This window comes from Dysidea avara, chromosome 8 (assembly GCF_963678975.1).
Source record: "Dysidea avara chromosome 8, odDysAvar1.4, whole genome shotgun sequence".
NCBI classification, from domain to species: Eukaryota; Metazoa; Porifera; class Demospongiae; order Dictyoceratida; family Dysideidae; genus Dysidea; species Dysidea avara.
Window position 1 is genome coordinate 19,470,561 of NC_089279.1, and position 26,641 is coordinate 19,497,201.

The window sequence follows — 26,641 nt, forward strand, 5'->3', positions numbered from 1 at the left end:
CAATTTATTACCATTCACAGCATATATTCCCAGTGTTGTAGGTGCTTATAGAGTTTCCTGCCAAATAAAAAAATCTCACAGATAGACTTTACAACTCAAGATTACAGGTATATGTGAGATATGTGTGAGAGACAAATGAAGGCAAACAACAATTGAAGTCCACAAATATAGACTTCAGAATGGACCGGAGGTAGACCATCCACATATAGACTTCAGAATGGACATGATTCAAGTTCACAGATAGACTTCAGAATACAAACTTCAAAATGGACAATTGAACTCCACTATATTGACATCAAAATGGGGTAAACAACAATATTGAAGTCCACTGATAATCCACAAGTAAACTTCAAAGTGATAGACCATGAATGAAATTCACAGATATACTTCAAAATGGAGGTAGACAACACATCCACAGATAGACTTCAAAGAATGTTCGGCCAACTATACCAGGCCATCCACCAGTGCACCACTGATTCTCATCAAGCCATGCAGATCCTTATAGACACACTGCAATATTCTTCATGCATTCGTATCTTAAAAACATGCACTGGAACATACGTATGTAACCTGTGCACTATTAAAATTCCTATACCCGATTATAGCAAAACAACAAAAAATACCAACTCTGATTTGAAACTGATCTTATTACCATTGGAATGCTATAATAGATTTAGGGTACATATTGTGTGTAGTGTTCCAATCAGATACTAGTGAATTTCACCAACACGTGCATACACCAAATAGCCAAATGCACAATAAAAAATGATACATGAACAGTATGCATCACATCAGTGTTGTAACACAGCATACAGTGCATATCACAAAATCTGCCTCCAGACCACTAACAGTGTGCCAAACTTTAATACTATTTTACAAAGTGTACAATACGAAGTGTAGAAAAGTGTATAATTGTAAAGTGTACATGTGTGAAAATGCAAGGATGAATGCTATGCAACCTGGCAGGGAGTAACTATAACATTATAATTGTGACTTCAACAGAGAGCATGGAGCGACAATTTATCAGGCAATATGGTGTGTGTGAAGCTTTGTTATTAGGACAACCTATGAGGCCCATGAAAAGTGGCCCTATTAGTGAGGTGGCTGTATTACCAAAAACCTCATTAATGTGGTCATAAACAAACCGGTTTATTATATAGAGATTTTCAACAAACCAGTAGTAACTATAACAGCAATTTACAATTGACGTAAACAAACAATATAATATTGCATGTAGCGATTAACTATTTGTTAATAAGGCCACCTCATTAATATGGCCAGTGGCCACAAGACCAAACTGGTAAAACACAATTTTTCTCAATAAAGGGGCCAGCTGAGCAGAGAACCAAGGTATCACTGCAAAAGTTTGCTGCTCCTATAATATGTGACTGGATTTGCAAAAAGGTACATTTCCACACATTTTACATGCCATCAAACAAAATAATGTAACAGTTGACTCCTTATACAGAGTAACTTGCTCTTTGTTTCAAAATGCAGCCAGATAATTTAGCTGCACTCGTGGAAAATTGAGACAATTATATGAAATTATTAATAAGTTATGAAATATTAAAGTTAAAAAAATGGGTCAAATTTTCTGTGTGAAAAAGGTACCTTTTTCACAAATCCGGTTACATATGTAGTTCTAAGTGTATAATTTAACTGGCAAAGCTGTACCCATTATTGTGGTAATATATTTCATACTTTTCCCAGCCATTATGTCTTAAGTAATATATTCCTACCTTTCACTACGATAAACTCCAGAATGGAAAATACATTTGAACTCATTTGCTGGACCTGGTCACTATAATAAGGTGGCCTCATCACTGAGGTGACCACTAAGTAAGGTTTCACTGTAGTATTGCATAGTAGGGGTCTCCCCAGTAGAAAATAGCATCCCCTATAATGCTGCTGATAATAAATCATGATAGGAATGTTCACATAAACATTCTTTCATGTTTCCCTTAATAATACCCTTACCAAAATTAAAATTTAAATGTTGCTAAATCTGATCCCTAGCCTGTGAATCTTACAGGCTAAACTACAATATGTATTGTACAACTCTAAACACAATTTTTTCATTTATGCATCACAAGTACAAAAATATTTAGCCTAGCTGCATCTCGTAAATATGTACAGAAAATAACATTACAATAATGCTGTAAAAATAAAGGTATGTTGTGAGCATAAAATCTTTCTGCATAAAGAATGTTAGTACTTATTACACATAGTTTGTGTTTGTTAACCAAAAAATCTAATTATGAACCTAAAATCAGCTCCAAGTGAATTACCACTGGGTTTACCAACAATTACACGGTAGTTTGAAGTATCAAACATGAGATAATATCTTGGATCAACAACAAGCCTCATTGTACCAGGATCACTCAGATCAAAACGTGACATAGGATCAGCTTCCTATTACAAAAGATATGTGCTTGTTAGTGTATAAATACAACCAATGAATACACTATGTTATTTATGTGACCAGCTCTGCCAAAACCTGATATAATATATTCATTACAATTAATTTTGTGGGTACAATACATTTGATTTCTTTTCTTTAATGCCTGGTTAGTGGAGAAGGAAGATCCTAACAACAAAACCCATGTAGAATTTTTGATTTTTCAAAAACATGTGATATGAGCATTAATTTATGTCATATCTAAAAGATGGAATGTCAATGATTCTCCATTGTTTTGTTTTTGTGTTTGGCAAAGAAGGAGAAACATACATAGTACCTGCCCAGCAATGGATACTTTGGCCATGACAGATATGTCCATTAATAATAAATATTTATGTCTGTGAACTTTTAGCTGTTAATACAGTACTTTAACCCTACATCATACAAAGCTGAATTTCACCTGTACGCTATGTAAAGGCAATTAAAAAGATTTTCTGAAATGTTCTATTAGAGTATGATTGGTTTTTGTGCATTGGGAATACAGGGCTGTTGTGCATATAATGTGTGTGAAAATAGTGTTAATTTTAATATTCAAAGACTTCTGGTAGGTGGCATGATACATAATGACAGGTCTTGTTGCATTACTCCAACCATTTCAGTTGGCCTGATATCTGGCATGTGCAACATACAAGTCTCCAGTTATGTGTAAATTTCATAAGAGTTGTCTATGCCATAAGAATTTATTTTCACACATGCTATATCTTACTTTACCATTTGGCAATGTCATCACTGGTATGTCCAATTTGAATTGCTCATTATTATAACAAATACATTTTCCTGTACATTGAATCTATATGCATGACAAATTTGAATTAAGTGTACAGATCAGTAACAAATAAGTGTAAGATTCTACATGTACCTCATATATAGCTCCTGGCTACCATACAAGTAACCACCAATCAACAAATCACACTTGTTACAATTTAGCATTTAACCAGAGACAAAAAAACCTCAGCTCCACTACTGTTTCTATCATGTTATCCTAAATTTATTCATAAATCACTGTCCCACTATATATATGTTGCATTTTGTTGATTGCATAAGGAGGAGTTGATTGTTATATACGTATATCTACATGGCACCCTTTTCAATATCTTTACATTAAATGGAAAATAATTATATTTTACACTGATGTCTGGGATGTACAGTACACATGCATCACTTACTAGAGGTCTTTCAGCCACTTTCACCTTATATCCATGTCCTACTTGTTTGACTTGCAAATATAAGTTGGTCCTTCCATTGAACAGTTCTAAATCAGTGTTGTCACGAGATCCAGACACAAAAATGATCCCTATATAAATACATAGAAACATATCGATATCGGTTATTCGCTTAAATATTAAAACTTTAATATTGTTTTGATAGCTTTGCCATAATGTGCATGGAGGTATGGATGATGGAGCCCGCTTCTGCACTAAACACATGTACTCCAATCTATTGATTCTTGTATATAGACTCTTTTCTGTATATAGGCGTTTTCGCTTTAGGTTAGTTTTTCATAGGTACAGAAGGGGTGTTGTATTAGAGTATCTCAATCTTTAAGTGATACTCATATATGATCGGTTTATAGGAACATGAAAAATCTCTTGTGACCTGCTCCACTGCTTTTAATTCCTGGTGATTATTAAGAAGATTTTGATGTTGACTATAGTTATAACTGAGTGTGTGGGGGGACACTTAAAGGATGAAGTTTGATGTTTTCAGTTGGTATGGTGCAGCCCAGGATCGGTCATGATGAGGTGTGATTTGTGCCACTATCTCATCTGAAAGGGTTATTAGAGGTCCTCCTATTGGTTCTTTTATCTGTGGATGTGAGAAGAACTTTAATCACACTGAGGACTTAAGTTGTCATCATCGGCTGTGTGCTGGTCAACCCTCTCACCAAAGTTGTGACAGAATTTTCCATTGCAAAAAGGGACTTCACCTAGCACCAGCACAGCAATACTATTCAAGCTAAGTTTGTGCTTGGTCCAGTTGTTGGACTCTGGGATTGTCATTAGCAGGTCAAAAGGTGAAAAGCATGTAGTATAAAGGTAAGGATGCAGTAATTATGCCAGAATAATTTTCAGCATAGTGCCAGAATCATTGTACTAGTATTTTGAAAGAATTTATCAAAGATTTCATGAATGAATGATCGATATACTCTAATAGGACAGTCACCAGAGCGAGATGCTCTAATAGAACATTCACCTGTATATACACTAATAAAGCAATCAATCTTACTTTTTGCATATATACTACTCTATTAGAACAATAAAATATGTGACCGGATTTGCGAAAAGGGGTCTTCCACACACAACCAATATATCAAATTTGACGACTAATACCTTTGGATTGAAAAATGCTATTGCCTTGGCATTTGGCTAGTAGTGAGTGCCAACATAGCTTAGTGGATGGAGCAAATTTCAGGTTAATATGTTACTTTATCACTAAGTTATGGTTTTTCAAGTTCGTAGAATTGGATGTGTGTGGAAGACCCCTTTTCGCAAATCCGGTCACTTATGTGCAATAATTAACCATAGAATTTTAAATAAACAGGCAGTTCAACACTTCTGTTTCAATTTATTGGAATGATTTTGAGAATAATGCATAAATTTTGGAGCATAATGCAAGCTTTTTCAAGGAAATTCTGAATAGAATAATGCAAAGAATCATGAGCATAATTACCTCAGCCCTAGTACATGTCTTTAGTGTTCTGTACCACAAGTGTATTTCATACCATACATGTATGGTACATACTACTGTACGATGAAATACGCATATGCTGTAGAACATAAAACATGCGCACGTGGTAAATGTATGTGGTAGATGTACAACATCCATTACTCACTCTCTCGTCGACGTGGATTAGGTCCTAGTGGTTTCCAAGGTCCTTTCTTCACTAGACCAAACTGATAGGTTATATTATCCTGCTGGTGTTGTATAATAGATTGTCGTATCAGTTCATTTTGTAGTGGCACATCATTGGAATATCGGATGATGTGGTAATACTGCATAGTAATATTATTTGTCCGTCAACATGATTTATTATGACTAGCTATGATTTGTCATGATCAGCAAATTGGTTGATGCAAATTTAAAGTAGTTTTACTACCTCACATGATAGATTCTTCACACACATACATGATCAATATATGCTCATATTGAATAAGAGCCCATTGAAAAAGAACAAACAATCTCTAACGTATAATAATATTTCAAGAACAGTAATTTTACTGTTACTGCCACATCTGGCCTTGAAATCAATGAACCTCCCCCTCTTAGACTGTATGATATATATATTACTAGATAGGGTGGGCAGTCAGATTAAAGCCAAAAGTCAGACAGCATGCATGATACAGTAGTTAGCTAATTAGTGTTGTTCCTGTTATCAGTACTGGAATTAAAATAATTCCAGTTCCAGCCCTTTTAATTCCAGTTCCAAGTAGAACTGGAACAATAATTTTGCTTTCCTTAAGACTGGAACTGGAAATAGAAATATAATTTTGCTTTCCTCAAAACTGGAACTAGAACTAGAACAATAAAGAAATTTTATCAAGTACTGGAATTGATACTGGAACTGGAATTGGTCATAACCATACAGTTTTTGCCAATGAGATTTTATGCTCTACAAGACTAGAATTTTATCTGCTGGCAAACAAACAATGTAATATGTACTAGTAATAGCATGGGTAGCAGTGAAATTTGGGATAAATACCACAAGTGTTGTATTGGAAATGGTAAATTTCACTCGGCTTCACCTCGTGAAATTTATCCCCATTTCCAATAGAACACTCATGGTATTTATCCCAAATTTCACTGCTATACCCATGCTATTCCCAATTAATACCATACTTGTTGCATATACACTGCATATATGCATGCTGTGCATTAGCGTTGCTATACACGCAATTTGTCACTATGTACTAAACATGCATAAACACTAATTGGCGTTACATTGTTAACATAAATTCTAGCCAATGAAGTTGCAATTACAACTTTTTCACTGTTACCAGTGAAATACGGGATAAATTTCACTGCTCCTATTGAGACTTTTATATGGGCAGTGAAACAGGTATGGTATTAATATATGTATAACTTCATAAAAGTATACAAATTAAAATCATGGGAAGGTTCATGTGGGCATGCCTCAAGTTATGTGGCTGACCAAACTTGTCTTTCAAAAGGATATTGAGTGTTCATAGTTTCCATAACAATGTGCATGACTGAGCCAGCATTGCATTTGGCATTCTCTTCTAATATTATAGCTATAATCATTGTTTTCAAGCAGTGTTTTAGCATATGTATACATGTCTGGTTCAGTGCTTGATAATTAGCTACAGGTCTTTTAGTATCACCCTATATAGTGTTAGTGTTATAGTTGTTGTATAATAATGCTGATAACTACAGTATTAGTTACATACATGAAACAATTAAACCTGGCAAGACTAGCATATATAACTTAATATAGTGAGTGTCCATAATTCATTATGGGCTTTTGGTAATACTTAAGTTAAAATAAGTGTTGTTATAGAAATTGAAGAATAATTCTAAATTTCATGGTTCCTGAACTGGAACTAGAGCTGCAATTGTAAAGGTCATAGTTCCAGAACTGGAACTAGAGCTGTAATTCTAAAAGTTATGGAAATAGAACTGTAATTCTAAAGGTTATGGTTCCAGAACTAGAACTGGGATTGTAATTTTAAAGATTATGGTTCCAAAACTGGAACTAGAACTGTAATAACTAGCTGATATTGGAACAACACTATAGCTAATTAAACACCAAAGCATTGAATATAGGCTTGAGCCAACTATGCTTTGAAAATAGCTTATTATGCTTTTGAGCAGTGTTCAAAAATCCAGCCTATTATGCTCAAAATTATGCTTTCACAATCAAGATTATGCTCGAAAGCTGACTGTTTTATTAGAGTATATCAGCATTTCCTGACTGCTATATTAGAGTAAATGACTGCTATATTAGAATATCTCGATCTTACTACTATAATCAGTCAAGAAATAATAGCACTACAAAGTTTTTGACATGAAATGCACTTAATGCAGTAATAATGTGCAGTATGTTCATGTTGGGCAGTATTTTTGGCATGCGCATTGTGCATTTTAATTAAAATTCTTGAAAATTGTCCTATTATGCTGACATAATGCTTGATGCTTTTGCCAGCCTATTATGCTCGAACTTTTGCCAGCATAATTGGCGCAAGCCTAATTGAATAAATTAAATTTATGTAAATTTGAGTGGTCTTACCAGCTCTTATGCCTTTTCCTGTGAGTTTTCATAGCCAGACCATGCATTGTTCTTTACTCTTTCTCCCCCTGTGTTTCTCTGTCTGTCTGTCTCTCTCCATCTGTCTGTCTCTGTGTCTCTATCTCTATGTCTCTCTGTGTATTTGTCTATCAGTTTTTCTACTCTATTTTTTAGCATTCAGCAGTGACAAAGCAAGAAAGCACTGAGGCTCTGTATGGCCATGTTGGCATGCAACACCATATAGACTACATCTGTTTAGCTGTACATATTAGGCCACTTATTTATTTATTTCAGAAGCCTATAAACCAATGCAGGCAAGCAGTTCATCATTCATTGCAATCATACGTACAAGCACCTGACTGTTCCATTAGAGTTAACTAAATGCTTTATAGGAGTATAGCAGTCTCATTTTAAATTAATCACAATATTCACTTATTGAGAATTAACTGGCAATGGTTAAAGCCACTTCTTCTGACATTGGATTTTAACCTATCAAGCCTTCCCTTCTTCTATACAGTCATTAAAAGGCAGAGATGATGCAATAATAATGACCAAATTTACAGTGTAAAATATAGCAATGTCTGGATTAACAATAAGTGCATGTATGTGCATATGTAGCTAGCTAATTATATTATAAACTCAGTACAATCCCTGAACGGTTCTCATGTGGCCTCATACTTTTATACCGTAATTTGCTTTATTTTCATTATAAAATAATTTTTGCATGCAATTACTTGTACAAAAATTCTTACACAAATTTTTCTTTCAAAAGATAGAAATACTCTAATAGAGCAGTCATTCACGTAAATCTTATGAAAATAATTTTACATGAAAATTTATCATGAATTTTTTTGCAACAAATATAAAGCGAATTGCAGTAGCCTATACTACAGTAAAACGGTGTCTTATATTATGAAGTACTGTGCTGGGGTCACTACCTACCTACTTCTATACAGAACATCAAAAGTTTTATTGACTTTCCATAACCAGCGCATCTTCCATCAGGAAGACCCTCAACAATTCAGCTCATAGATGTATGTCATACTCACAAAGGACTTCATTGCTTGGAACTGGTAGTGAATGGTCAACAGAAAGCCTAACTTAACTCTTTTCTTTTTTCTTTGTAATTTTGCTTGTTTGTTTGTTCACACACACACACACACACACACACACACACACACACACACACACACACACACACACACACACACACACACACACACACACACACACACACACACACACACACACACACACACACACACACACACACACACACACACACACACACACACACACACACACACACACACACACACACACACACACACACACACACACACACACACACACACACACACACACACACACACACACACACACACACACACACACACACACACACACACACACACACACACACACACACACACACACACACACACACACACACACACACACACACACACACACACACACACACACACACACACACACACACACACACACACACACACACACACACACACACACACACACACACACACACACACACACACACACACACACACACACACACACACACACACACACACACACACACACACACACACACACACACACACACACACACACACACACACACACACACACACACACACACACACACACACACACACACACACACACACACACACACACACACACACACACACACACACACACACACACACACACACACACACACACACACACACCTTGCCATGCTCACATATGTACATCATCTTTGTATGATCTAACTGTCACAGTGGTCACAAGGGTATCATCATATTATACTGTATTTAGAGTAACTCATCTAATACCAGACGGGCTAAAAAATCAGATGGAATTACTCAAGCTGCAACAGGAATTTTTGAACAACTTATATGTCTTTAGATAGTTCAAGGCTATGGGACTTTGGACACCAAGTATCAGCTTTCTCAGCTTCTTTGTCTGGTGGCAGCAGCCCTGCAAAGTCATTTCCAATTAATACGTATATCCCAGGAAAAAAGTCGATTCACAGATACACACAGTTTACAAATAACACTTACATCCAATCAACAGTTTTATATGTTCACTTTGTAGATCAACTCATCTACTTTCTAAATATCCCCAGTTTATTTAATCAAATCCTTTAAATCACGAATTACAAATCAAATCACTGGAGTAATAAATGCACCATAAATTTAAGTATACAGAAACATGACTAAGTATAATTATTATTTTGTTTGAGATAAGTTTATGGGAAATGTGTACCGTATACACTTATAAGCACCATATACTTCCGTACACTTAAATTCATGGTGCGATTATTACTCCAGCAACGTCTCTTTTTATTTGATCTGTAATTCGTGATTTAAAGGATTTGATTAAATAAACTGGGGATATTTAGAAAGTAGATGAGTTGATCTACAAAGTGAACATATAAAACTGTTGATTGGATACAAGTGTTATTTGTAAACTGTGGGTGTCCGTGAATCGACTTTTTTTCCGGGATAGCTATACATATTAATCGGAAATGACTTTGCATGGCTGCACATGCCACCAGATACTTGGTGTCCGGCAAAGTCCCACAGTTTTGAACTATCTAAAAACATATAAGTTGTTCAAAAATTCCTGTTGCAACTCGAGTAGCTAATCCCAATTTTATTATACGGTATAACACTTTATAGTGACCACTAGCACTGAAGGTCTTACAGCAACGGGCAGCAATATGTTTTGGAGTCCGTCCGATATTAGGTAAGTGAGAGAGAAAACCATCATCAAGATGTTCAAAACACGCATACAGTTACAATACACCTCGGACACATGCGGCTACACTAATGTACAAAAAGCACAGTACAGGAATGGCAAGGAAGATACAAAAAGAAAGGATACGGGACAGGACAAAACACAACCACAAACAAGGTTAACATTTCACGTGTTCCAATTGTCACAATCGCGAGCTATCTACTTATGATGGTTCTGTAACTGGAACCTTTAGCTATGTAATGTCAAGTACTGATAAAACCGAGCAGATAAAACTTACTTCCCACATGCTCAATATGGTTAAGGTGTGATCCACTGTTATCTGGCCTTCGATCTTGATAGTGAGGCTTTCGAACTGAATGATGGTGTAATTTTTATCGCCATCGTCGCAGCCTTCGCCAATTTCACACTTCTCGAGAACTCTTTCCAAATGCTCATGAATTATTTCCCAACCTTTGATTGTAGTCGCTTGGTTTTTCCACAGAAACGGTATGGGATTAATATCGGTCATTTTCCCAGAGTCTATGCCTGTCATCAGAGCTAGATATGGCATCGAGTGTGCGCGAATCCTTTTTATAGCTATTGCCAGACTGCAACACGTGACCCTTGCACTAGCATGACGACATCAGTGTAAAATTAATTAGGCCTACTACCTGTGTAACTCCATTCAAAGTGTTAATTTAACACCTAGCTACTTGTTGCATAGCTTAGCGCAGTTATGGCTGTAGCTAATTATAACAGGGCTATACAAAGGGGGCTAAGACTAAGTCTAAGAGTTGTAGCAATATAGTTAAGCTACTAGTCTAGCTGCAAAATTGATTGGGCTATAATTGTAAAACTAATCCTATAATATAGCAATAGAAAAGTATAAAGTCAAAGTCAGGTATATGCAGCTTTGTGTGAATTAACTCTCTTTTTAGTCTACTAGTTGACTAAAAGGTCCTTGAGATATATAGCTATTCTTCAAAACCTTCTCTTTTGTGTATAGTCCATAATAATTTGATTTAAAATTGTTTAGTGCTTAGATCAATTCTATAGTCATATTATGTTCTTTTTTTACAATCCATGAAGTGATAAATCTAATAGAATGGACCAGTATATGCATTAATGAATTTATGTAAAGGTATAGTGGGTAGTAAGTATTACAGGTACCACTATATGCCGAGGAGTTCTTAAATAAATTTAAAACATGGTTGTTTCTGTATAGGATTTTATATATATACCAGCAAATCACTGTGGTAAATGATAAAAAGTTACATAAACATGCAGCTTTATAATACTAAATGATGAATAATGTATGCAATGTAATATATAGTTATAGCCTCCAAGATAATGTTTTCCTGTAGGACATGTGATCAGTAGGAGATGATACGGAAGTTCACATTTAGTTATTCAATGGAGCAAACCTAAACTATTTATATATCATCTCCTATGCATATCACATTCAACAGAAAAGTGTGTGATATGTGCACAGGCATTGCCAAACATGATTCATTTTGTTTTTAACCACTGGTGTTCACTCATGATCACCCTGTACTAAGATCACAAGATGCGGTACACAAGAGCTATTATGCTACCCATATTATGTGTGCTTTACTTGCAAACTGCATGTACAAGCTAGATGATAAAACCGTCGACAGTTTAAGTTTCATATAGAGCACAATATATAACTTACACTTTAATATATTAAGGAGAACAATAATATAATCAAAACTTTTAATGCATCACTTAGTAACCACTCCATAATGGTGGCTACAGCTACACATATGCACTCATTGCATACAAAAGCTATAGTATAGCTACTAAAAAGCTTGAACAGAAGTCCCACAGAAATAGCTCAATATTCTCTAAATGCACGTTTCATGTGCATAGTAAAAATTATGGTGCATGTTAACTTGGTGTTCACAATTTGTATGCTATATAATATATATAATAGTAATATCCTTGCTGAGATTATGAAATAAGATTTATATTGTTTGTTATAGAGTATATACACATGAACATTATTAGAATACCCGACTCAGCACCAAATCAGTCATGCAATATCACCTCAGAAGTATTGTCATGAAGAGTTCAATTGTCCCACTACTTTGCTCTAGCCATGGCAGCTACATAGTGATCTAATAGTGCATAGTTATAGACAAGGTAACCTATTTGAAGTAATAGTCTGGTATCATTTGCAAACATGTGTGTTTTCAGCAATGAGATTACACTAAAAAGGCCATGAAGCATATAATGGCTGTGCATAATAATGTTTGTGAGCTACTGCACTTTATAAGGTTTCACTGCATGTATGTAATTTATTTTCAAATTCAGTTTTCTTCCGTTTTTGCTTTCAATTTCAATTGTCTATTATGAGGAAATGTTTGTAGCTACTTTTGTCTGTAGCTAAAAGTATCTCACAACTTAAGGAAATTTATTTAAACTGTCAACAGCAGAAACCAAGCTGTCAGGAAAGCCTTATCATAGAAGAAACCATGCTGCATGCTGTAGTCCATGGCTTTGTAGTACATAGCTACATAGCTATACATTCCATAAGGAAGTGTCTGTAGTATGACACAACATATAATGCTAGTATATATAGGTCTTTATTGTTAGTCACTATAAACTACAATGTTTACGTTATGCTATAGCTATATAGAAGTGCATTAACATGATAGCATAGAGCCAGCTGCAGTTTTACAAAAGTGTACAATTATATATGCATAATTGATGTAACAATGTTCTGTCAAGTCTGTTTTCCATATACTCCAATCTACACATAATTCAAAAAATGACAAGCCAAGAAAAGATCAATGGAGTAAATCAACAAGGGATCATGGTGTATTTATTTATTATCATTATTGTACAAACTGCAAAGTTGAGCATGTTGTACAAACTAGAAACAAGCAGTAGGAGAGATGGCAATGTGCAAATCTTGGTTATAAGTAAGAAACTGGTGAATAAGCTTCATTCAGTAGGCTTCATTACTTTGTTGTGGCTAGGCATTACACAGTGGATTACTAACGAGATTAGTAACTTCGTTATTTGTAGTAATAATATTATGTAATATTAGACTCGTTACAGTAACTATATTACTTAGGTAGCGCGTTACATTAGTAAGTAAAGTAACTTGAATTAAATTACCTGTTTTAATTTATAGCGTATTTCGTTATATTACTTAGTTACCACAACAGTAATAATATTATGTAACGTATTACTTATGTAACGCGTTACTCCCAACACTGTGTAACACATTGATATATTTGGGAAAACCAGGACAATATGATGATATAAATTTAATGTAATACACACTTAATTTGTTTGTCTGTGTATGTGTCCTGTGCATTCTATTAGAGTAAGTGCCTTTCTCTAATTCTTCTTGAAGCATATAATTTGTCACAAATATTAAGCTTTGTCATTTCCTTTTCCTTTGATACTCACTAGTGGACCTATGCTCTTGCAAAGAGCCATATTTGTATTAATTTTAAAAGATTCATTTATCTTTTATTTATTGTATGTAGTGAAGCTCATGTTAACTTTGTGGTATACGTTCTATTAGGATTTATGTAAAACACATTGGGAATCCCTATCATATAAGTCTTCGTGCGATTGTAATGGTAAGCTATCATGCAACATTTGAAACTTTTAGGTTCACTATAGTTAGTAGAGTGTATATATACACTTGTTTGTTTGGCTACACTTTGGATGACAGGATGGGTACTACTATAGTATCAAGTAGTTTGTACCTGACTGTCTGTTATGGTATGTACAATTGTTTTAGTCGTTGCAAGGAAATTTAACTGTGAAAAAGGTAAAGTGTAAGGTAACTATTTAACAACACTTAACAATTTCTATATATACTGTAAGTGGCTAGCACAGCTTACACCTTACAATCTGGTATATAAGCATTTGCATATAGAAATTAGTTGTCACACACCTACATGACAATCTCTGTATTGTAAATCAGGAAAATTTTTGTTTATTAAAATTTCGACGCAGCATATTTTCATCACTCACATAATTGACAAAAAATTTTTGACAGAATAACTATGCATTAATAGCTATTTGTATGCGCAAATTATATAGTAAAAATAAATTTGTCGTTTTAATTTTCGTCAATACAGCCAGTGACGAAAATTTTTTGACGATGAATTTTTCCTGACTTACAGTATGTTGAATATTTACAGCATTACCATGTTCATAAAATTAGCATGATTGCAGCCATTTAATCAATGGCCACCATCTTTGATTTGAAATGTGCTCCATTTTGTTCACAACTTGACTGTTGTGGTATACATCTGAGGTGATCCCCTTGTAAATGGGTGAGTGTTTTATTAGAGCAGCTGACTGTATATGCATGTGTGCGTCAAATTAGAATACTATATACTTGTACCATTTTTAGTAGTGAAACAATATTACTTGATAATAACAAACCTAGTAAACTGTTGCTAGAATGTGCCACAAGATTGTTAGTATAACAACAAAATACTACACACTAACACTACAATAAAATGCATATTTGTGCATATATTATGTGATTAGCTCTAAATGTGATATTCAATGTTATACATAAAATGTATTTGAGTGGGGTACATGATGTGTAGGAGATGATACTTCACATTTGTAATTTAACGAGGCAAATGTGAACTATCATCTCCTACACACCACATATACCACAGTAGTGCATGATGTGTACAACACATTTACACATACATACAAATACACTTTTTGGTGTTGTGTAATAATGCCATATACCCTTACTTGTCAATAATGGTTAACATCCAATTCATTGTTGCAGTGATTGAGTTCCCTATTTTTATTAACTGTTTCTTGCAATATTGCTATCGATTTGGTAACATCATCAGAATATTTAGGCAACCGTAGCTCTAGCAGTGTTTCATTGTTTTCAAGGGCTTTCATTATTCCTAATGCTGCCTCTTCACTAATAGGATTTTGATATAGCATTAAGCGCTCCAAAGTCTTGTTGTGCTTAAGCATAGCAGCAATAACATTGCATGCCTCATCATCAATGTCATTATAGCTAATATAAAGCCATCTGAGATGATTAGGTTGCTTTAGTGCAGTAAACAATGAAATAGCAGCACTTGATGACAGGTTATTGCTCCAGATATCTAACCTCTTTAAGACAGATGATGGGTGAGATACAATATTAGGGTAAAAATTCTCTGTTTCTCCTAAAGCATAGTTTTCACCTATTATCAGAACCTTTACTTTGCATGTGATAACCAGATCACAAATAGAATTGTCTGATGATGCAGTAAGGCCATTGTGTGATAACTGAAGTTCTTCAATAGCAACATTACTATCAGCCAGTGCACGGTGTAGTATGCGAACACCTTGATCTTGAATATAACAACTGTACAGGTAGAGTTTCTTCCAATTTTTAATGGATGAACAAGTCAGTAAAATGGCAATAGATTCTACATCATTTGGTGACAAAGTCATGTAACGAAAGCTGATTTCCCTTTTAGAGTACTTTGTTTCAATTTTTTTACAAGCATTCATGTCATCAGCTTCACTGAAACATCGAAAAAGACGAAGGCACTTTAATGGATCAGACAGAAACTTATCAGCAATGACAAGTGCATCATTATTATCACAGAGAAATTGTTTAAAGGACTCTTTTTGCCCTTTAGTGAGTGCCACATACAGCATAAACATGTTTGCATGATCATCTCTCCAAAAGTTTCTTTTCAGAAATGTAAGCTCTTCTTGGGGTGATAGATTAGCTAAGTAGTGAGCTGCCAGAAATTCCTGGACAGAAAAATGAGTGAAATTGAAAGTTTTTGTTGTCCGTGAAATCCCGTAATGTTCTACAGTTTGTAACAGTCCAAATCCATTAATAGCTCCATTTATAGTTTCTATTAATGGGCAATATTCTTTGATTTCATTCAATGTAAATACCAACTGATTTTTACTTAGTGCTTTTAATGAAAGTTGTGAAAGCTGCTGTATAACCTTTCCACATGGATCAGGAATATCAGTGAGGTCCGTTATGTCCTTCTCTATAGATACACCTGATTTCACTAAATGTCGAGATATTGTGAGACATATGAAATAATTATACAATTCAGTTGAATTCTTTGGTAAAGGCACACCCTGCTTGCACAGAAACACTAGTACAACCATATTAAAAGGAGCATAGCATAAGCTGCTTATGGTAAGATGGGAATCGAGATAATGAATAAGTTCTGTAATCTTTTCTGGTTGTCTTTGTAGTGCGTGTTCAATAAAATGCTTTTGTTCCTGTTCTGTAAAACCTAGTATGTCAACTCTAAGTGTAGCTTGATCCCTGAGATGCACTGAAGCATGTGGACGTGATGAGATAATCAAACCACATTCGGGTAGTACCTGTCGTGCAATTATATCAGCAATTAAACTATCATTTTGAAGTGCTCCAGGTAGTTCATCATAGCCATCCAATAAAAATACTACATCTTTACCATCAGTATCAAAAATATATGCATTGCATGCACTTGTAATTTCTGTAGCCCTTATATCACGTTTACAGAAAAAACTAAGCAGATCACTTACTGTAGACATTTTCTGTACACTTGGGTCTCTTAGACACAACAAGAGAACTGTCTTAAATTTTTGCAGCAATTCATGCTTTCCCCACTGGTATGCAATCTCCTTTAATAATACTGATTTTCCAATACCAGGGGAGCCTTCAAACAATACAAACTGAGGATCACTATTGTTCTCTAATGGAGCAAGCATTTCTGTCACATTTTTTGTGACCTTACTACTTTCAAGGACGCCTGCCATATAGTTATCTAGTCTTTGACGCTTAGAAGAAGGTTGATTAGCAGCAGAAACTACACTACCAATGCTTCCAGTTTGAAATAACTTAGCCATTGCTGTTGCTTCCTTAAAGGTATGTTGACCTTGATGATGAATTAACACAAGAGGAGTAAATACTTTAGGTGGATCTGGTGGCCAAGTGGCTGTATCGGTTAGAAAACGTGTATGTACATAGACCTTTTTAACCCTTTTAGACAGTAGCAGGAGAGCATTAAGACCTACATAATGCACACCAAAATAACTTCATATAATTTCCATATTCAATATCATATATACCATTGTTGGAACTGCTGCACTGAATGGCTCCAATGCCATTACTTCCTACAGATACAAAAAGCACATGTACAAAGCATGTACCTTTGTACCTTGAAAATGTACCTTCAGATACACTTAGACTACCAGAGATTATAGGTGATCTCAATACACTGAGCAATTTATTCCAGGAGGCTGATGGATCAACTTCAATCCATTTCTCTAGCAGTGCATTACAGCAGGCAACAGCTTTATGATTGTCATGTTCAATAATTTGAAGCATTGCTTTAGGTAGACCCAGTAATAGTCCTATAGTTTTCCACTGAGCAGCATACCAAGGAGTAACATGTTCACAAAGATCCTTTAGTGTGGGAACACCAGTACCTATTAAATTATAGTAATTAATATGCAAACTAATACAAAATACCTTGTACAGATGCTTCTAACTGTGCCAATTTTTCAATTGCTTTTAAATCCATAATGTTCTACACAAAGAAGTACAAGAATTGTGATTATCTGATGAATTGAAGAAATCATCATTTCAAGGCAACAAAACACTGCTCTTCTAGCATTAATTGGTTTTTAGTCAATAATGGCAAAATGTATTCAATATCACAAGAAACTAAGCGCAATAAATATTAAGTGGTGTAATTTCTGCCACAATACTCACTAAGTAGTGACACCATCACTACTTTTATATTTTGTGCATTCAGACAGTGTTGGGAGTAACATGTTACTTATGTGACGCATTACGTAATATTATTACTTTTGTGGTAACTAAGTAATATAATGAAATACACTATAAAAACAGGTAATACTAGTATATTAAAAATTATAAATTTAAAAATAAAGTAGGAATCCAAGCGATAAAAAGTAGTGAAACAAGAGAAGAATGATGGTAGCTATTACAGCATAGCTCATTGGGAAATCCTTACTTTGGCATGGTATAGCCATTAATTATTTTGTGTTCAATGCCAAAGTAGGAATTTCCCACCGAGCTAGGCTGTAATAGCTACCATCGTTCTTCTCTTGTTTCACTACTTTTTATCGCTTGAATTCCTACTTTATTTATAAATTTATAATTTTTAATATACTAGTTTGTTTAGTTTTTTTGTTAAGGCATACAGCTAGCTATAAACATGTGACTGTTCTATTAGGGTGACTGCTGTGTTAGAGTATCTCGAGGCAGCTTGCAAGATGTGCACTTGCCCAAAAAGGGGCGTGGTTTCGATCGATTATAGAGTATGTCAAATTAGCCTTCCAAATTGAAGGTGTGTGGTCACTGAAATACAGCTAGTGCCAAAAGGGGTGTGTCATCGTGGTTTCAATTGATAGATTGATAATGCGTACAATGAAGAATGGGCGTAATCTTCTGACCTATCGTGAAGCTATCTAGCTAGTATCAGTACCTCCGTACAGTACCATCCGTCATAAATTATATCAGTAAGGAATATAATCTATTCCTCTGTACAGCAGCGTAGTCTATGCGCCTTAAATAATCTTGTGGCGTCTATTAGCTATGCTGCTTAAAGAAAGTGTTGATACAGAAAATTTATGCCTCGATATGGTTTCGTTGGATGAAGAAGACAAGCAGCCTGATTGAAGATAAAAGAAAAGACAAGGCACAGAGGGCACACACTCCCAAAAGGAACATCCCATTGGTGATTTTGCTATTGTTGCATAAAATGGTGGCCGTGCACTGCTTTGTTTGGCCTCTAGACTTGCGACTGTGATCAGGCAGTCAGACAGTCAGTCTAAAATTCAATGTTTTGGCGATTTTTACCTGTAAGAGTTTTGTTGCATTTAATACTGTTTTATGTATTATATGGACTAGTACTGCTCCATAAAGGTGATTTTCGTCTTGTAAGATATCTCTAGGATGATTTTTAAAGGTGCGATTTTGGGTGGCATGCAAAAATATCACATGGATTCCTACTTAACGGTACGACCATACCTTTGATAACTCAAGTTACTTTACTTGCAAATGTAACACGTTACCTAAGTAATATAGTTACTGTAACAGATTTAATACTATATAATATTATTACTACAAGTAACAAAGTTACTAATCTCATTAGTAATCCACTGAGTAACGCCTAGTCACAACGAAGTAATGAAGCCTACTGAGTGAAGCTTATTCACCAGCTTCTTACTTATAACCAAGATTTGCACATTGTCCAACAAGGCAACAATGCAATCATGTCACGTGATAAGGTGGTAGTTTCACACGTGACAGCTTAAGGCTGTGGACACAAAGTAATATAACATGTAATATTATTATAGTCACTTTATTTTATGGGTAATATGTAACTGTAACTAAATAGTTCAGTTGCAAGTAATATGTAACTAGTTACTTTAAAAAGCAACTGTCCCAACACTGATTCAGAATGGTACGCATTAGTTGTACCACATGCGCTCGTGATTTCCCTGATATTTACACTCATGCCCTCGGACCTGTGGCCTGTGGGCTTGGATGTACATATCAGGCAAATCACTAGGGTCCATGATACATATCAAGACACACGGTAGTGTGTCGTGCGGCCCAAGAAGCCGGTGCGCCACACCCGTGAGTATATTGACAGGAAGAACGAAAACGTCATTTTCACACCTCAGTGATCACTTATCCGATTGGAACCAAACTTGCTACACAGTTGCCCGCCAGCCAGGGGAGTCTACATTCCAAATTTGAAGGAAATCGCTCCAGCCATTTCCGAGATACGAGCTGCCAAAGTTTCGTTTTTTTTCTTAGTTTTTTTTTCTTCTTGATCTTTTCGCACACTTGCAAAACTGCTATAACAAGCAAACGCGTACTCCGATCGCCATGAAATTTGGCACACAGAAAGGGAGTCCAACGGCAAATCCTAGCATCAAATTTGGTACAAATCCGATGAATGGTTCAGGAGTTATGACCGATTATTCACGTAAAACAAGATCGATTTGTTGTCACGCCTACAGGGTAAACCGCTTCATGGAATGAGTTGAAAATTGCTATGTAGATGGAGTAACCATCGTAGGAGTGCCTTTTGGTGGTTTGAAAGGAATCGAGATAAGACCATGGAGATATGACACAAATCCCAACCTGTGTCACAATTACGCGATCAATTTTTACGAATAAAAAAGTATTAGTTTTCACGCCTACTAGGCAAACCGCTTAGAGCAATGAGCTGAAAATCGGTGTATAGCTGGAATAATCTTCATAGAAAGTCCTTGCAGTAGTACAGAAGAATAGGATTACAAACCACTGAGTTATGATTCTAAAGCCAACTCCGTGTAGCAAATGCGAGATCGAGATACTCTAATAGAACAGTCATCCTAATAGAGCATTCGGCTAATTTATTTACTCCATTATAGAATTTTATTACATCACAAGTTATTCTGTAGGGAGTTCAGCTGCAAACAGTTAATCTTATAGACAGTTCAGCAAGAAGCAAGTCACCATGTGGAGAGTTAAGCAAATATATCACTATAGAGATTCAGAACATTACAAGTCACACTGAAGAAAGTTCAGCTATAAACAAGTCATGCACCCTGTAGAGAATTCAGCTACAATTAAGTCACTCTCTAGAGAATTCAGCTACACACAAGTCACTGTGGAGAGAGTTCAACTACAAACAAATTACCCTGTAGAGAGATCAGCTACAAATAAAACACTTTGCAGAGTGTTCAGCTACAACAAATCAACCTTTAGAGCGATCAGCAATGAACAAATCAACACAAATCTACCTGTAGAGAGATAAGCTAGAAACAAATCACCCTATAGAGAGTTCAGCTACAAAAAATCACCCTGTAGAGACATCAACTAGAAACTAGACACAATGTAAGGAGTTCAGCTACAAGCAATCACCCTGTAGAGAGTTCAGCTAAAACAAATCAACCTGCAGAGAGATCAGCTACAAACAAATCACCTTATAGAGAGTTCAGCTACAAACAAATTACCCTGTAGAGAGATCTTCTACAAACAAATCAACCTGCAGAGAGATCAGCTACACACAAATCAACTTGTAGAGAGATCAGCTATAAAAAAATCACTCTGTAGAGACATCAGCTAGAAACTAGACACAATGTAAGGAGTTCAGCTACAAGCAATCACCCTGTAGAGAGTTCAGCTAAAACAAATCAACCTGCAGAGAGATCAGCTACAAACAAATCACCTTATAGAGAGTTCAGCTACAAACAAATTACCCTGTAGAGAGATCAGCTAGAAACTAGACACAATGTAAGGAGTTCAGCTACAAGCAAATCACCCTGTAGAGAGTTCAGCTAAAACAAATCAACCTGCAAGAGAGATCAGCTACACACAAATCAACTTGTAGAGAGATCAGCTAGAAACTAGACACAATGTAAGGAGTTCAGCTACAAGCAAATCACCCTGTAGAGAGTTCAGCTACAAACTAACCAAACTGTAGAGCAATCAGCTAGAAACAAATCACCCTGAAGAGAGGTCAGCTACAAAAAATTACCCTGTAGTGATATCAGCTAGAAACAAATCACCCTGAAGAGAGGTCAGCTACAAGCAAATCACCCTGTAGAGAGTTCAGCTACAAACAAACCAACCTGTAAAGCGATCAGCTAGAAACAAATCAACCTGCAAAGAGGTCAGCTACAAAAAATCACCCTGTAGGGATATCCGCTAGAAACAAATCACCCTGAAGAGAGGTCAGCTACAAAAAATCATCTTGTAGAGAGATCAACTACAAACAAAACACTTTGCAGAGAGTTCAGCTACAAACAAATCAACCTTTAGAGCGATCAGCAACAAACAAATCAACCTGTAGAGAGATCATCTAGAAACAAATCAACCTGTAGAGAGATCAGCTACAAACAAATCAGCTTGTAGAGAGATCAGTTACACACAAATCAACCTGTAGAGAGATAAGCTAGAAACAAATCACCCTGTAGAGAGTTCAGCTAAAACAAATCAATCTGCAGAGAGATCAGCTACAAACAAATCACCTTATAGATAGTTCAGCTACAAACAAATTACCTTGTAGAGAGATCGGCTACAAACAAATCACCCTGCAGAGAAATCAGCTACACACAAATCAACTTGTATAGAGATCAGCTACAAACAAATCACCCTGTAGAGAGTTCATCTACAAACAAATCAACCTGTAGAGCAATCAGCTAGAAACAAATCACCATGAAGAGAGGTCAGTTACAAAAAATCACCCTGTAGAAAGAAACAAATCACCCTGAAGAGAGGTCAGCTACAAACAAAACACTTTGCAGAGAGTTCAGCTACAAACAAATCAACCTGCAGAGAGATCAGCTACAAACAAATCAGCTTGTAGAGAGACCAGTTACACACAAATCAACCTGTAGAGAGATAAGCTAGAAACAAATCACCCTGCAGAGAGTTCAGTTACAAGCAAAACACCCTGTAGAGAGTTCAGCAACAAAGAAACCACCATGTAGAGAGTTCAGCTGCAAACAAATCACCTTATAGAGAGTTCAGCTACAAACAAATTACCCTGTAGAGAGATTGGCTACAAACAAATCAACCTGTAGAGAGATCAGCTAGAAACTAGACACAATGTAAGGAGTTCAGCTACAAGTAAATCAGCCTGTAGAGAGTTCAGCTAAAACAAATCAACCTGCAGAGAGATCAGCTACAAACAAATCACCTTATAGACAGTTCAGCTACAAACAAATTACACTGTAGAGAGATCGACTACAAATTAATCAACCTGCAGAGAGATCAGCTACACACAAATCAACTTGTATAGAGATCAGCTACAAACAAATCACCCTGTAGAGAGATCAGCTAGAAACTAGACACAATGCAAGGAGTTCAGCTACAAGCAAATCACCCTTTAGTGAGTTCAGCTACAAACAAATCAACCTGCAGTGAGTTCACCCACAAAAACGCGCCTTTTACAGAGTTCAGTTACAAACAAATTACCCTGTAGAGAGATCAGGTAAAAGAATTCACCTTGTAGAGAGTTCAGCAACAAAGAAACCACCATGTAGAGAGTTCAGCTGCAAGCAAATCACCCAGTAGAAAGATCAGCTAGAAGAAGTCACCTTGGAAAGAGTTCAGCTACAAAGAAACCATTATGTACAGAGTTCAGCTACAAAGAAACTACCATGTAGAGTGTTTAGCTGCAAAAAATCACCTAAAGAGAGTTCAGCTAGAAACAAATCACCCTGTAGAGAGATCAGCTAGAAGAGGTCACCTTGTAGAGAGTTCAGCTACAAAGAAACCACCACATAAAGAGTTCAGCTGCAAATAATCACTTGTAGAGAGTTCAGCTACAAATAAATCCCCCTGTAGAGGTATAAGCTAGAAGAAGTCACCTTGTAGAGAGTTCAGCTACAAAGAAACCATCATGTAGAGAGTTCAGTTACAAACAAATCACCCTGTAGAGAGATCAGCTAGAAGAAGTTACCTTGTAGATAGTTCAGCTACAAACAATTCACCCTGTAGAAAGATCAGCTAGAAGAAGTCACCTTGTAGAGTGTTCAGTTACAAAGAAACCATCATGTAGAGAGTTCAGCTGCAAACAAATCACTCTGTAGAGAGTTCAGCTACAAAGAAACCGCCATGTAGAGAGTTCAGCCTCAAACAAACCACCTTGTAGAGAATTCAACTACAACAAATCACCCTGTAGAGAAGAAGTTACCTTGTAGAGAGTTCAGCTACAAAGAAACCATCATGTAGGGAGTTCAGCTACAAAGAAACCACCATGTAGAGAGTTTAGCTGCAAACAAATCACCTGTAGAGAGTTCAGCTAGAAACAAATCACCTCGTAGAGAGATCAGCTGGACGAAGTCACCTTGTAGAGAGTTCAGCTACAAAGAAACCATCATGTAGAGAGTTCAGCTGCAAACAAATCACCCTGTAGAGAGTTCAGCTACAAAAAAAATCACCCTGTAGAGAGTTCAGCTAGACGAAGTCACCTTATAGAGAGTTCAGCTACAAAGAAACCATCATGTAGAGAGTTCAGCTACAAAGAAACCACCATGTAGAGAGTTTAGCTGCAAACAAATCACCCTGTAGAGAGACCAGCTAGAAGAGGTCACCTTGTAGAGAGTTCAGCTACAAAGAAACCATCCTGTATATAGTTCAGCTACATTTCAAGTCACCCAGTAGGGAGATCAGTTGCAAAAAAATATCCTGTGGGGAATAATGGGCATGTAATAAATATATGTATATAATTTGTATAATTACTAATAAAATCAAAAATAATTGAAGCATTAAAAATCTTCTTTAAGTTCTTTTCTTCTTCCTGTGGTAAAGAAAAAAACACATGGGTTAAAAAAGCCCCAAAGCCAGCCATAGGCCGGCTTTGCAGTATACAAATACAAAAAGAAGTGATATCTAATCAAAAACAGCCAAACTGTAAAAAAAAGTGCGGCCCCCAAAAAGGCCATGGTGAAAAAAGATGTGAAATCCAAGGTGGCGGCCAAGAAATGGCTGTGATGGTAGGTTAATGGTTACATTTTAATAACGACAATTCAGGTGAATTTTGTGCCACTTGGTCTTGGCACCAAATTCACCTGAGTTGTCGTTATTAAAATTTAACCATTAACCTACCATCACAGCCATTTCTTGGCCGCCACCTTGGATTTCACGAAATCTTTTTTCACCATGACCTTTTTGGGGGCCGCACCTTTTTTTACAGCTTGGCTGTTTTTGATTAGATTATTATTATTATTATATGCAATTGTTGAAATTTTTGTTTTATTCAATATGATATTAAACAATAGTACTTGTGAATAGAAAGCAGATATGAAAATCAATAACAAGTTATGCATATTCAGAATGGCATAATGCACCTATCAATATTACCCCACACCTACTCCTACCAGGCATAGTGGGGGAAATGGTGGGGATTTGACTTTTTAAAAATCTAATCCTCTACACACGCATGGGGGAATAACTAGTGGTCAAATCCCCCCTCCACGTAGCAAATACACTTTAAGAACTGAAATTCTGTTTCATTAGTGATCCTGGGAGGGGGTAGCTATTGATAGGTGCATAACATTTACGTGTTGCAGTGACTCATGTTAATAAAAATAAATTTTATAAGAAAACCTCAATTGGATCACCTTTGAATTTAGAAAGTACCCTTCAGCAGCATTTGTACGATATCACGCATTAAAACAATTAGTACTTCCTGTGCCATGTAAGTTTTCTGTGTCCTCTACCATAGATCCTTTACAGGATCTATGCCTCTACTATACTCAAATATTTGGACCACACAGGTTGCGGATAGCTAAACTTTTGTCAGGTGTGAGTTTTAATACCTTTATTAGCTATGCAGCATCACCTTAAAACTTTAATACACTCACCATGTACTACATCTATGTGGCATGCCATGCCAGATGGCTCCATCGGGTGTGAAGACAAGTGGCCATCAATCACGCCATCAATACGTAGCTAAATATATTCAGTCTACAACCAAGTAGCTAATAGCAGTTTGCGACTTGCTAAAACTTTTGTCAGGTGTGCCAATCTGAGTTTTAATACCTTTATTAGCTATGCAGCATCACCTTAAAACTTTAATACACTCACCATGTACTACATCTATGTGGCATGCCATGCCAGATGGTTCCATCGAGTGTGAAGACAAGGTTTCGTCGGTCACACGCTACGTGCCGTAAATTTAACTACGTAGCCACGCACTAGCTAGCGATCCGATATAGAAACTTTCATAATGTCATGTACGTCACAGCAGGAATATATAATCTATGGTCACAGCTCGTGTAGTCTGGCTACATACATAAGGTATTAAAAAGTTACAAACTTACTAGTTACATAACCAGGTAATCGAATCCTTCTTTGTTTGGCTTTATAAACGCCATGATAACTGAATCTTCAAATAAACCTTCAGCTCAATCATACCACAACCATAGATAATAGAGTACTTTACTCTATTATCTATGCCACAACTAAGCTTAAGGGTGGTCACGTGCTGCACCACTTATCACATGTTTGGACCGGCGCCCGCTCTTCCATTTATCAAAAATTTCACTGCTTAGCTATATAAATTTTTAGACATTATCACTCTGGAGCAAGCTTGTCCTTTATGGAAGGGATTGATGTATGGCCTCCCTGAGAAACAGCTGTCCTTCTTGCTAGACTACAT

General features: G+C 36.1%; 2 protein-coding genes across 7 annotated transcripts; both read right to left on the reverse strand.

Moving 5' to 3' along the window:
* Positions 1–2,003: 2,003 nt before the first annotated feature.
* On the reverse strand, positions 2,004–11,021 carry LOC136263734 (uncharacterized). Its single transcript, XM_066058367.1, has 4 exons — positions 10,771–11,021; positions 5,292–5,451; positions 3,625–3,752; positions 2,004–2,412 (listed from the first exon to the last, which is right to left on the reverse strand). Exons 1-4 carry the CDS (start codon positions 10,999–11,001, stop codon positions 2,239–2,241), a joined length of 693 nt encoding a protein of 230 aa, XP_065914439.1. The 5' UTR covers positions 11,002–11,021; the 3' UTR covers positions 2,004–2,238.
* A 3,852-nt stretch (positions 11,022–14,873) lies between these two features.
* On the reverse strand, positions 14,874–26,449 carry LOC136264084 (protein NLRC3-like). 6 transcript variants are annotated; one of them, XM_066058774.1, is made up of 6 exons: positions 26,068–26,271; positions 25,845–26,008; positions 17,977–18,034; positions 17,676–17,933; positions 17,574–17,618; positions 14,874–17,515 (listed from the first exon to the last, which is right to left on the reverse strand). In XM_066058774.1, the coding sequence occupies exons 2-6, from the start codon at positions 25,845–25,847 to the stop codon at positions 15,237–15,239; spliced, it is 2,643 nt and encodes an 880-aa protein (XP_065914846.1). In that variant the 5' UTR covers positions 25,848–26,008; positions 26,068–26,271; the 3' UTR covers positions 14,874–15,236. The 6 variants fall into 6 exon arrangements, with proteins under 6 accessions (XP_065914846.1, XP_065914842.1, XP_065914844.1 ...); XM_066058770.1 differs by having other exon boundaries at positions 17,574–17,933; positions 26,068–26,272; XM_066058772.1 differs by lacking the exons at positions 25,845–26,008; positions 26,068–26,271 and adding an exon at positions 26,304–26,449 and having other exon boundaries at positions 17,574–17,933.
* Between the last annotated feature and the right edge of the window lie 192 nt (positions 26,450–26,641).

What these genes read in the sequence shown, in the direction of transcription:
- LOC136264084 (XM_066058771.1), bottom strand. An exon ending in GTTAGAAGCATCTGTACAAG is followed by an intron (nt 17,934 to 17,976) that starts GTATTTTGTATT and finishes ATAATTTAATAG; the next exon opens with GTACTGGTGTTCCCACACTA. An exon ending in GTGCAGCAGTTCCAACAATG is followed by an intron (nt 17,516 to 17,573) that starts GTATATATGATA and finishes TGCATTATGTAG; the next exon opens with GTCTTAATGCTCTCCTGCTA.
- LOC136263734 (XM_066058367.1), bottom strand. Translation starts at nt 11,001, where the DNA reads ATGACCGATATTAATCCCATACCGTTTCTGTGGAAAAACCAAGCGACT. An exon ending in CCATATTGAGCATGTGGGAA is followed by an intron (nt 5,452 to 10,770) that starts GTAAGTTTTATC and finishes ATTACTATGCAG; the next exon opens with TATTACCACATCATCCGATA. An exon ending in AAGTGGCTGAAAGACCTCTA is followed by an intron (nt 2,413 to 3,624) that starts GTAAGTGATGCA and finishes CTTTTGTAATAG; the next exon opens with GAAGCTGATCCTATGTCACG.